Source organism: Aedes albopictus, chromosome 1, assembly GCF_035046485.1.
Source record: "Aedes albopictus strain Foshan chromosome 1, AalbF5, whole genome shotgun sequence".
NCBI lineage: Eukaryota > Metazoa > Arthropoda > Insecta > Diptera > Culicidae > Aedes > Aedes albopictus.
This window is the reverse complement of record NC_085136.1, coordinates 12,438,083-12,451,325: the sequence shown is the minus strand read 5'-3', so window position 1 is coordinate 12,451,325 and position 13,243 is coordinate 12,438,083. Positions and strand designations below refer to the sequence as shown.

At 36.3% G+C, this 13,243-nt stretch overlaps 1 protein-coding gene across 1 annotated transcript; it reads left to right on the top strand.

Moving 5' to 3' along the window:
- The first annotated feature begins 10,169 nt into the window (after nucleotides 1–10,169).
- On the top strand, nucleotides 10,170–12,197 carry LOC109431131 (lysosomal Pro-X carboxypeptidase). Its single transcript, XM_019707319.3, has 4 exons — nucleotides 10,170–10,432; nucleotides 10,495–10,668; nucleotides 10,740–11,780; nucleotides 11,844–12,197. The coding sequence occupies exons 2-4, from the start codon at nucleotides 10,511–10,513 to the stop codon at nucleotides 12,076–12,078; spliced, it is 1,434 nt and encodes a 477-aa protein (XP_019562864.2). The 5' UTR covers nucleotides 10,170–10,432; nucleotides 10,495–10,510; the 3' UTR covers nucleotides 12,079–12,197.
- The last annotated feature ends 1,046 nt before the right edge of the window (nucleotides 12,198–13,243 follow it).

Below are 13,243 nucleotides of genomic sequence, written 5' to 3'. Positions count from 1 at the left end.
CGTCGTGTTTGGTTCTTGTGTATGTGGTAATTTCACAGCATTGATGCTTAGTTTTTGGGGGGCCATGTACTTAGGCGAAGCAGGAACGAATAACTTGCGGTTTTTTAGTAGGGTCAAGCCTGCACGGATTCATCTAGGGATTCCTCCAGGGACTTCTCTAGGAACTCATCTTAAGATTACTCCAGGAATTCTTCCAGGGACTCCTCCCAGAATACCTCTGGAGATTCCACAAGGAGTTGCTTGCTCTAGGCATCCGTCCAGGAATTTCTCAAGGAATGCCTCCAGGAAATCGTTCATGTATTCCTTCAAAAATTGTTGCAGAGATTCCTTCATGAATTCTTCTAGCGATTTTTCTAGGAATTCATCTACGGATTGCTCAAGGAATTCTTTCAGAGATTCCTCCCAGAATTCTCCTAGAGATTACTCCAGAGACTAATCTAGGAGTTCTTCCCGGGATTGCTTCAGGCATCTTTCCAAGAATTTCGCAAGGGATGTCTTCAGGAAATCCTTCAGGTATTCCTTCAGAAATTTCTCCAGGGATTCCTTCAAGAAATCTCCTAGTGCCTAGTGATTTCTCTAGGAATTCAACTAAGGATTGCTAAATTAGAATTATTTCAGGGATTCCTTCCAGAATTCCTCTAGAGATTCCTCCAGAGATTGCTCTAGGAATTCTTCCAGGGATTGCTCCAGACATCTATCCAGGAATTTCTCAAGGGATGCCACTAGAAAATCCTTCAGGTATTACTTCGGAAATTGTTCCAGAAATTCCTTCAAGAATTCCTCTAGCGATTTCTTCAGGAATTCATCTAGGGGTTGCATCGAAAGTTCCTCCCAGAATTCTTCTAGAGATTCCACCAGGAATTTCTCAACGGATTCCTCTAGGAAATCTTTCAGGGATTGCTCCAAGTTCAGGAATTTCTCAAGGGAGGCCTGCATGACAGCCTCCAGGTATTCCTTCAGAATTTCCTATAAGGATTCCTCTATCGATTTCTCTAGGAATTTCTTCAGGTATCCTCCAGGCGATTGACCAGAAGTTCCTCCAGGAATTACTCTGTATTCTTTTAGAAATTCCTCTCCGGGTGTTAAAAAAAAATATCCAGGGGTTCCTTCAGAATTTTCAGAATTCCTTCCATCATCTTTTCCAAGGATGCATCCAAGAATTTCTTCAGGATTCCCTGAAGATTTTTTGAATTACTTCAAGGACTTCTATAGGAATTCCTCCAAAGATTTTTATTGAAATTCTTTTCCAGGAATTCTTTCACAATTATCTACAAGAAATCTTTTAGGAGTTCACCCACGAATTTGTTCAGGAATCCATCAATGAATTCGTTCAAGAATACCCTTAATGGTTCCTGCAATGTATTTCCTTCAGAAATTCGATTTCCGATTCTTTCAGGAAGACAACTTGTGATTTTTTTTTTCTCCAAGAAACCCTTGAAGAAGTTATCCAATGATTTTTTTAGAAACTCCTCCATATATTCCTTTAGGAGTTTCTCCAGGGTTGTTTTTAGGGTGTTCCTTTAGCAAGTCCTTCAGGAGGTCAAAGGACTTTTTCAGAAATTACCCCAGAAATGCCTCAAGTGATTGTTTTAAGATTTATCCTGAAATTCCTTCAGGAATTTCACCAGGAATCTCCTTCGGAATTTTAGGTTGGGATGTCTCCAGAAATTTCTCTTGAAATTCCTTCAAACAACTGCACCACCTAAATTCCTGAATTTCTGTAAGAAATTGCCTAAAAATGTTCCAAGGATTTTTTCTGAAATCTCTCCAGCAATTTTTTAGAAGTTTACTCAGGGATTCTTACAATGAGTCCTCCAAGGATTCTTCCAAGCATCACACATATCACATATGAGTCACGGCAGCACATGTTTTGATTGCGCTTGACTTCTGCGATTTAAATACTTTTACTTACATGCTAGAAGCGCTTTCAGATATTTTCCAGGAAACCCTTCAAGAATTCATCTTGGGAAGACTTTTTCGGAATTCTCCCAGATTTTCCTTCTGGAATTAGTTTAGGAAATTCACCACGTATCACTCTAGGAATTCCTTCCTAAATTTCTCCAGATATTTCTTTTTGAATAAATTCCAGCTATTCGTCCAGGATTACCTTCAAGTGAACGCCAGGATTTTTCCAAGAATTGCATTATTTGAGAGTTCTCCGAAACTTTCTCCAGGAAATTATTCTCCTTTAACAATTCTTCTTCTCGGAATAATGCAACTGATGGTTTATTCTTAGAGGAATAGAGATCCAGGACATTTCAAGATTGCTTATCAGCATAGACAAACTGCATGACTAGTTACTGAAACAACTCAGTTAGTCATGGTATCTCGCTGATTTGAGTAGAACAGGCGAGGTTTTCAACGCATTGTTCCAAATACAACAGCGTAACGACCAATTTGCTTTCAAGGGGTTTTGAGAACTGGTATAAAACCAAGATGATTTCAGTAACAAATTTTTAAAACGACGTATAATCAATGGTGTAGCATTGATTATACGTCGTTCTCAAAATTTGTTACTGATTTTATCTTGGATTTATGATAGTTCTTAAAACCTCTTCGAAGCAACTTGACTTACAAATAATACTTGGCTTCTTATGGGTTCCTTCTGAAACTTCAACTGGAATTACTTGAGAAGTTTTTCTAGGGATTCGTTTCGATAATTCATTGGAAATTTCTCCTGGATTTCATACAGAGTTCCTTTCGAAGTTTCTTTAATACATTTTTCTAATGATTTCGAAAATTTTCCTGGAGGAATCTCTAGGTATTTCTTTAAGAATTTCATCAAAAAATTGTGCAAGAATTGCTCTAGGGATTCCATTGAATATTCCCACACGAATGTGTTCCGAAAAGTCTGCAGAGATTCATCCCGAAAATTGTGGAGAAATTTCTCCAGAGATTCTTACATTGTTACTTTCAGTGATTCAGGCAGGAATTCCTCCAGAGATTACTGCAGGAGCACTTACTAAGATTCCTTCAGTATTTCCTCCAGCTATTCCTCAATATATTACCCCCAAAATTTATTCGGAATTTTCTCTAGGGATAATCACAAAGATTTATCCATGGATTATTTAAGAATATTTCCTAGGAATTTCTACGTTAATTACTTCAGAAATAGGTTTTTTCGGGATCTTTGTAAACGCAGACTTTTTATTAGAAAATTTTCCACAGATTTCTCCGAAAATACTTTTTGGAGATCATCCAAGAATTTTATTTAAGAATTTCTCCAGAAAATTTCCTATGAATTCTTCAATATTTTTTTAGCAATTCCGCCGAGGATTTCCTAAGAAGTCTACGAAGTTCTTAAGAAATTACTCTTGTGATTGCTTCAAGGATTTCTCTGGGATTTCTTCGGATATTGTTCCACAGATTCATTCGAAAGTACATCCTGAGATTTCTGCAAGGATACTAAATAACCCAAAGTTCATATAAGAGGGTACTTTAGGAGCTAAGCAGCTTACAGGAGGTTGCTCTCTGGTTTAAGTAATTTCGGAACTAGATCGTTCACATTAGGAAGTCGGATAGCCTTCTAAGCAGCTTCTGATGGAACTTTCACAGAATGATTGTAAAGTCAAAAATGTACTTTTCAGATTCATCACACCTGCCGTTTTTGCTTGTAATGCGAAAAACATGTCCGAACTTTATTTCACATATTTATCTGCATGACACTCCTATGTATATTTGAACCGAATTCTCCTGCGTGATAACCTACTGTCGTACCTTTACGCTGCTAAAGATACATTATATGGATTGTGGTGCTGATTATGGCTATCGGTTCGAATCCGGTGGACGTCACATTTTTTTTTAATATGTAATCTTCATGGCACCAACCTGCTGAAATAAACTTTTAGGAGCTTGAAAGTTCCAACAAAGATCAGAGTAGCATCTTAAACAGCTAAGAATGAGAGGTACAAGCAGGCAGTACAGTGGAGAGTCCGCCTTCCTGATCACGGAACCCCTCCTTTCTCCTTTGAGGTTTTTTTTTATCTTTAGAAACTTGTTCAAAATTTTATAATTATTTTTCAAGAATTAAGGCAAGAGATTTCTTCAAAAACTCTTCCAGGGAGCTTTTCATGAATTATTCGTATTTTTTTTTCTCAAATCTTACTGGGATTGCTTTGGATATTCTTCCCAGGGCTTCTGCTAGAATTCTTTGAAAAAATCATCGCTGATTACTGGAAATTATTCTTGCGGTTCTATCAGAAATCTCCCGGAATGTATCAAGAGGTCTCTGTAGATTTTTTTTAAATATGCTCCAGGTATTTTCAAAAGTTAAAGTTACTGAACAATTCTCCAAAGAATCCCTGGAGAAATTTCTAAGAAATCCTTAGAGGATGGTTTTAAGAAATACTTAAAAAAACCCCTCTGGAGATGCCTTTGGAAAGTCCCAGATGAAATTTTAAAAAATTGTATGATGGAACTAAACAAAAAATCCTGAAGCTATAGAAGCTATATCTTATGAGCAGTTCCTGCTTGAATGCTCAGGATAATACCTAGAAAAATACCCGAATAAAATACGTTAAGCTGTCCCTTTTATTCTTAGAAAATAAAACATGAGAGACTTATGAAGGTATCAGTAGGTCGGCTTCTCTATTTGGAAATTTGTCCCCTGAAAATTTGTGGAGGAAGTTTGCAAGTAATTCCAAGAAAAGTATGCTTGAGAAACCTCTGAAGGGATTCCTGGAAAACTGTTAAGGCAATTCTGAAGGAATTCTACGAAAATCGTAATCAAAGACACTGGTGTAATTTTTGAAGAAATCCTTCAATAAATTTCAAAGGGAGCCTTGAAGGATTTTCTAAAGTAATCCTTGGAAGAACTCCTACAGGTACCTCTGTAAATTTTCTTATTGTCCTTCTTCTTAGTGTGACGTCCTTATTGGGACAAAATCTGCTTCTTAGTTCAGTGTTCTATGAGCATTTCCACAGTTATTAACTGATTGTTTCCTCTGCCTATAACCACTTTGCATGTGGTTATGGAATGGCAGGCACGAAGATACTCTATGCCTAAGAAATCAAGGAAATTATAATTTATGACATGATTGATCCAAATATTAGATAATTGTTCGATCTGTGCTCTTGAAATGTAGCCCTGAATGTAGCATAAAATATACAAGTTTCTAGTCCAAATGCATAAAGATAGTTCAGATTCACTGTTTTTCTGATTTTTTCAAGCAATCAGTAACAAAAATAAAAAGCAGAAATAGATCAAACCATTCCAAAATGTTCATATTCGTTTGTAAAATAAAACTATTCCAAAACGTTAGAATTTTCTGTTTCACAATAGAAAACAATTCCTCAACCATTGGATTTACCGTGAAAATAGGGCAAAATAGTGTGTTCCGTAATCACAATTGAAAGCAATTCCAAAACAATAGAATCTAATGTGTAATTAAGTCACTGCTCAAAGAACAATATGAAAACATAAGAATCTTCTGTATCACAATAGAAAACTATTTCCAAACCATTGAAGCAAATGTGGATCCAGTAATAAATTTATTACACAAAACAATACGTTTACCGTGCAATTCACTGTTTGAAACAATTCGAAAACATAAGAATCTTCTGTATTACAATAGAAAACGATACCCAAAGCATTGGATTCAATGTAAACACAGGACAAACAGTATGTTCTGCTTTACAATAGAAAACTATTCCAAAACAATTGAATCAAATGTGGAACCATAAATAAAATCACTACCCAAAACAATACGTTTACTGAGCATTTAATTGTTTCAAACAATTCGAAAACATAAGAATCTTCTGTTTCACAATAGAAAACCATCCCCAAACCATTAAATCTAATGTAAATTCACAGTTCAAAACAGCCAGTTCTCGGCATATTTAACAGTTCAAAACAATACAAATACATAAAAATCTACGGTACATTTGATTCCACGTATATGTATTAACAACATTTCATTTACATTAGAAACTTCTGTTTTGCGAAAAAACTTGTATGGAAAAAAGTACTTTTTTGTATTGTTACGATACTTAACAACCTATTCAATTCAATGTGAAATGCTCATTCACATTGGATTCTATTGTTAGAAACATTTGATTCTATTGTTTTTCTATTGTTATTTTAACATTGAATTCTATTGTGAGAGCATGGTTTTCAATGGTACTGTTACATTAGAATCCTATGTTTTTCTATTGTATTTTTTATCCGGGTACCTTTCAAAAAAGTTCCTGGATCGACGTGGAATAGAAGCCGTCACCCTCATGAAGGGATTTACACACAAAAATCCCTAAACAGTAGAAAAAACCAGAAGAAGTTCGTTAGAGAACTACTCTGGGATTCCCATAGAATATGGGATAACTATGCTGCACACGGCAGTAACTGAAGAAATAGAAACAATTTTTTTGAAGTTATCATTGTAATAATATCTGGAAGAGCTGGATAACCCTCTGGAGGTATTCACAGGACAATTTCTTTCAAATTTCCTTGGAAATGGCTAAGGAAAAGTTATTTCTGTAGGATTTGTTGAGAGAATCTTTGGAATAAAAAAATCCTGAAGAATCCCTGAAGGAATGTTTGAATAAATCCAAAAAAAATGCCTAGAGCAATATATTAAGGAGCTACTGGAGAAACCCCCGGATAAATTTCCAGAACAATCTCTCGAAGGGTTTCTAGATTAATTTCATGAATAAATGGAGTAATGCTTGAAGGTGCAAATGGAAAAAATAGCAAAACGTTCTAAAAAAGGTTCTGGAAAAAAATCCTAATTTCTAAAGGAAAACACTCGAAGAGTTTTTTGAAAGAATCACACATGCTTTGTAAAAAAATTCAACTAAAATACCAATTTTTGGAGAAAAGTTTGGAGGAATTTTCTTGAGAAATTACAGTAGATGCTCGGTCGTTGCAAGCGGTTTAGCTGCAAATCCGGTAAGTGCAACAAATTTGCAATTATCACACCGCCAAACGTCAAAATGGTGCGATATGTTAGCCCTAGTGAGCACTTGAATGAATTTCACGTTTATTTTACGTCAATTGATTGGTTGTTGACATCTGTCAGGCGTTGCAGTTATCGAATTTCGTTCGCTAAGTGAAACGTAAACATACTGCAGTTATCGAACGTCTACTGTACTAGAAATTATTTTAAACAAATTCAAACGAGAAGCTCCAGGAAAAAAATCTGACAATTTTTCTGCAGAATTCGCTTCAAAATGTTTTTTTTTTTCAAAAAAAATATTCTTGAAGGTTTTTTCTATAGCATCCCTTAAGAAATCCCAGGAAGAATTTCGGATGAAGTTTCTGAGGAATTTCGTGGACCAGTTTTAAGATGAATCTTTTGAGAAAGTTCTTGATAAACTGCTAAAGAAGTGCCAAGGAAAAATTCCTGGGAGAATTCTTAAAAGGATTTTCTCAAAATATTTTTTTGAAGAAATCCATGGTTATGGAAGCATTTTGCACGGATACTAAGAGCAATCTCAAGAGGAATTCTTCCTAAAATCATTCAACTCTGCAAGAATCAGAATCATTGTTTCAGATTTTTTTTGATGAATCCTCAAATAATTTCTGGCATTGTCTTTAAAGGTGATCCTGAATAATTTTGTATAAATTTCTATAAATTGAAAAAAAAACTAAAAGTAGGGTGGGGCGGGGCAAGATGGGTCGCATAAGGATGGATCACCAAAACTTTGTAAATACAAATCGTATTGGTTTGTATTCGTCCGCTACTCTTTAATACACTAGTTAGCTATGCTAAAAGTCGATAAAAAGTTCATTAAATACAAAATATGATGTTAAACGAGCAGTTTTGAAAAGTGATCGATTTTGCACCGTGAAAAAAGTGCGGGGCAAGATGGGTCACCTTTTAAGTAGTTCACAATTTTCTCAACGAAAAACGTCAAAATATATGATTTGTTCCGCATTCATATACGCTCCATATCCATACTGAGTAAACAAGAGCTACTAGTAAACATTTTATAGCTTTATTTGGAATATAAAAAACTTTACGGTTTGAGTGGTCCTAAGGCGACTTGAAAATCGATGTTTTCACTAAAAAAATATCATAATTTTATGTTATAATTTTGAATGTTCATTCCGCTTGATTGAAGTCATTTATGAGATAGTCTTGTAATAAAAAATAAATAACTTTTGAATGCTCCAAAAATACGCTCAAAATTGAAGGTGACCCATCTTGCCCCGCGGCCGTTTATATGGAGATTATATGGAATGTATCGCATAAGAAAAATGGATAAAAACCATTTTATTTTTTATTTCCAATGAGAGTGAATAATTTTTCAATCAATGTCCCAAACTTTTGTATATTCATGCTGGTCATCTAACAAAATTATTAATATAAACAAAACATGAGTAATGCGCCCAAAAATGGCACTGACCCATCTTGCCCCGCGACCCATCTTGCCCCGTCCCACCCTACTGTTTGCAGCCCTGTGCGTTTATATGGTGACGAGATCTAAGCTCTACATTGCACCCATTCTGACGGCCATCTTTGGGTTCACTCATTTAATTTGTCGGTTTTTCAAAAATAAACAAGTAAAAACGTGATGGCCAGGTACTCTCTTCAATATTTGAACACAAAATTCATTTGAGAGATTATGTAAATAAATTTCAATAAGTAGTCGGCGCTTTAATACCATGTTATGGCTGGAAAACTGTATAACATGTACTCAATGTAATACCATGAATAGCACCTTCAGATAGTAACATGTTATTAGATTGATGGCGGGTTGGTGATAATTTTAATTACCGTAACATGAGGTAACTTTGATAGTTTTTCAGCGAATTTTCCTCATATTTTTTCATGTAAAAGTATTTCCCCCAGTTTTGTATTTTTAAAACAAGTACTGGGGTATCAGTTATCAATTGCAATTGAAAGATTCGATAATCTTAAATATTTTGGGTCACTTTTAGTTTTCCATATGAGCGTGAATCAGATTTTCATCTTGGGGTAACTTTGATATTGCCCTAAAAATACATCAAATCTTAAAAAAATAATCACAGATTGAAATCTTAGGAGTATGAACTTGATGAGAGAAGCCTTGTGGAATATAAAAGGTAGAATTATTATATCAAAACATTGATTTTTTACTAAATTCTACATATAAAAATGAGTTTGTAGAGTACTGAGTGAAAAACAGTGAATTTAGCTATCAAAAATCATTATCTTTATAAAAAATATATGTTTAACGGTACATCAACATAAGATTACATGCTATTCATGGAGAGTTCACTTATTTAGGGATGCTTTTTAATGTTTTATTAATAAATTTTGAGCAACACAGATTTATCTACATGATATTACAAGGGCATTGCATACTTTTAGGCGTTTATCGATGTATGGAGATTTATGTCGTAATTTTGCTTCCATTTCGTAAAAACACACTTCGTTAAGAGATTCAATGCCAGATTTGGAATATACCATGATGAATCTATCGAGAATAAAAGTCCATTCATTGAAAAAATAGTTATAACGAAATCGTATAACAGATTATTTGAAGGGGTTGACAAATGACAAAAATAACAACAATTCTTATTTTTTGTCCAAGAAGTTGTATTTAAACTAGGTTTTAATGATAATACGTCTAAGATGAACTTTCATATGTATAGCATTGATCTACGTTTGCCTTTTTCTTAACTGGTTAAAGGACTCATAGTTCTAAGATAAACTATACAATGCCTGTCGCACTATCAAAGTTACCCGCATTATCAACGATACCCTGTTTTACGGTACATGTATTTTTATCATATTTGTGGCTATGAAGGTGTTATTGCAATCGCAATAGTGACAGTTTACAATAGAGGACCAATGTCGCTGCTCTTCCATTTGTTCTCGTGCGCAAACAAGTCGGGTTCTTTCTGGCAAACTGCATACTTTTTCGCTTACAATTCTGACAATTTCCGCCAGCAGGACATGTTGCGGCAGTGACACCAGCGACATTCTTCGTCTATGGTTTATTATCTCTATTCAGTGTATAGTTTTCAATAGTTTACTTTTACATCTATATCTTCCAGCTCTAAGTTTTTTTTAACTGTGTTTCCTTTTATGAATGTCATTTCGACGAGTCACGCATACAGCTCTCTGAGAGGCGTACAGTCGTCACTCTCTCATACGTACTTAAACAGTTTTCTCTCTGCTGCCCTGTTATGTGGGAATGTGGGATGTAAATCATAGAGCAGCTCCTAAATCTTCTCAGTTTTCTCAGCGGAATTCAATCTTCCGTCAGCTGTTTGACAGAAAGGAAGCTATTTACTGCTTTCCTTCCGAGGCTGGTGCCGGTTGTGGCTGTGTTTTCATTTTGTAATAACATTTGAATGTTGGTTTTGTTTTGTATTGCAGTCGGTTTAATGCCTTCGACTCTACTACTTGCTAATTGATAAGAGTCAAATTTCGCCGATAGAGACTGAGTCATAATAGGTGATGTGTTTTTGTTATTTTTGAGTTGTACATTTTACTCGCTACAGTTTGTAAGTATGATTCCTTTTATATTTCAAAGACTCAGTTCAAGATTTTGTTCTTAATTTTACAGTTATTCCATCTTTAACATGACATCCGAAAAATCTCATTTTCCGATACTCGGATTTCTCGTCATTTGTTCCATGATGATTCAAATCAGTGCTAAATATGAATATCAAACCAAGTATCTGGATGTTCCGCTGGATCATTTCACGTATGTGAACGAGACTGTCACATTCAAAATGAGGTTAGTGCGATCCGATGATCACAACAATTTTACATATGACTCTCAATCGTCCACCCCCTTTCCAAATGTAGATATCTGGTCAATGACACCTACAATTCGGATGGAAAAGGTCCCATTCTCTTCTACACTGGTAACGAGGGTGATATTGAAAACTTTGCGCAAAACACCGGGTTCATGTGGGAAATTGCACCCAAGTTGAAGGCGTCGCTGGTGTTTGCGGAACATCGTTACTACGGTAAAACTCTCCCGTTTGGTAACGCGTCCTACGATTCTCCGAAACATCTGGGATATCTCACATCCGAGCAGGCTTTGGCGGATTTCGCCGATTTGCTTGCGGAGATCAACCCCTCCAATCGGTCAAGTCGCGGTCGACCGGTGATTGCCTTCGGAGGGTCCTACGGTGGAATGCTGGCCGCGTGGTTCCGTATGAAGTATCCGCATCTGGTGACGGGTGCCATTGCTTCGTCTGCTCCGATTCGTCAATTTGATACCGATTGCGGAGTGTTCAGTCAAATTTTGACGTCGGTCTTCAGCGTTTCTTACACCAAAGAATGTTCTGTAAACATTGCCAACTCGTGGGATGTCCTGAAGAACTACTCTTCGACGGCTGATGGCTTGAAAGTCCTGAAGGATAAGTTCAAGTTCTGTGGAAACATCACCAAGGCAGAAGACATCACCGGGACGTTCTTCGACTATCTTACGGATGTTTACGGAAACCTGGCTATGATTAACTACCCCTACAACTCGAGTTTCTTGGCACCGGTTCCGGCGTATCCAGTGCGAGAGTTCTGCGGTCGCCTTGCTCAGAACTTCACCGGGATGGAGTTGATTGGTCGTCTTCAGGAAGCCTTGAGCATCTACTCGAACTACACCGGCCAAACCAAGTGCTTGAACATTGCCAATGCCTACGATGACAATATGGGAACCTCCGGTTGGGACTTCCAATCGTGTACGGAAATGTGGATGCCGATGTGTTCCGAAGGATCCGGAAAAGACATGTTCCCGAAGAAACCCTGGGACGAGAAGAAGTTTTCAGATGACTGCTTCAAACAGTTCGGAGTGCGACCGAAGAAGAATGCGGCTTTAACCGCCTACGGTGGATTACATTTGGAGTGAGTTTTCTAGGTTTTCTAGGTATTCCATAGGCTTGCCTAACAACCCTATTTTTATTCCAGTGGTGCTTCCAACATTGTGTTCAGCAATGGTCTTATGGATCCGTGGTCGGGAGGTGGTGTTCTGCGATCCAGCAATAACGCTATCAAGATTGTGTTGATTCCGGAAGGGGCTCATCATATTGATTTGCGCGCAGCGGATGAAAACGATCCGGGATCGGTGCGGGGAGCACGGCAGGTTCACCTGCAGAACATTCAGATGTGGATCAAGCAATACCGTAAAAGACTGCACGGCTAGAATGTAGGAACTGTAGGGCTTCCACTAAGAGTTGTTTTGGCTAACGTTGGTTGGACTGTCAATTTTTACTCAATATATAAGCAATTTTACTTCAATAATCAAATCATTTCTATTGAAAAGCTGCTGTGTTCTGTTTTATTTGATGACAAAATTCTATGAAGCGCTCTTAGTAAATCAATAGTTTTTTTTATTGTTTATCTATAGTTCAACTATTGAAACAAGTAGTAAGCAGTTGGATTTACCTATTGAGAATACAATCATATTCTAATAGTAGATTATACAACAAGATACAGAATAAAGATTTTTACAGCACGAGTCGTACATTTATTCAACGAGGCTTGCTGAGTTAGATAATTACCATAAGTGCTCTAAAAATCGAGTGCTGCACCGAGTTGCGTACAACGTTTTTTTTTTTAGCAATTTCATAGATAACCGCTGGAGGATAGTTTTTAACAAAACTTTTTCCTTAAATTGCACATTGATGTTAATAGCCATGTTTAAGAAAGTCTGATCATAGCAGGTTAAATGTGCAGTTGTCATATTTTTTCGAAACTGCGCCCAGAAAGCATCAAGAAGTTGATCAAAACTGAAAACAGTGTTGTAATGGTTCATTATGCAACGCAAATCAGTGCTGTCATGAATCAGCACTGCTAATTTGGTGTGTGAAAGTAGGCCTTTTCTTGGCAGATTTGCGTGAGGTAAAACAGCCTATTACGATGAGAAATTGGCAAAAAATATTGCAGTTAGTTTGTCAAAAATGGATGGTGCTCTGGAGCAACCATGGGAAGTAGGGTAGGACGGGGCAAGATGGCCACCCGGGGCAAGATGAGCACCCCTTCGTTTTACTACTTTTATGATGAATTTTGCCCAAACAACTTCATAATCCGTTAGAATAATGTTCATCCTGTTTGTAAACTTGATAAAAGGTACTTCATAATGAACGAATTAAAAAATATCGTCATATTAGTCAATAGCATGAATTTTTAGCATTTTCTTATAAGAAATCATCAGTACAAAATAAGGTTTTTTATGTCAGAATCAAATTTTTACCATAATTCTGGTTATTAGCCAACATTACTAGCTTATTGCAAAGCATTTTAATTTACATTAGAAAATATTTTCTAAAAACAAACATTAATTTTTTTTTCAATTTTGGTTATTTAAC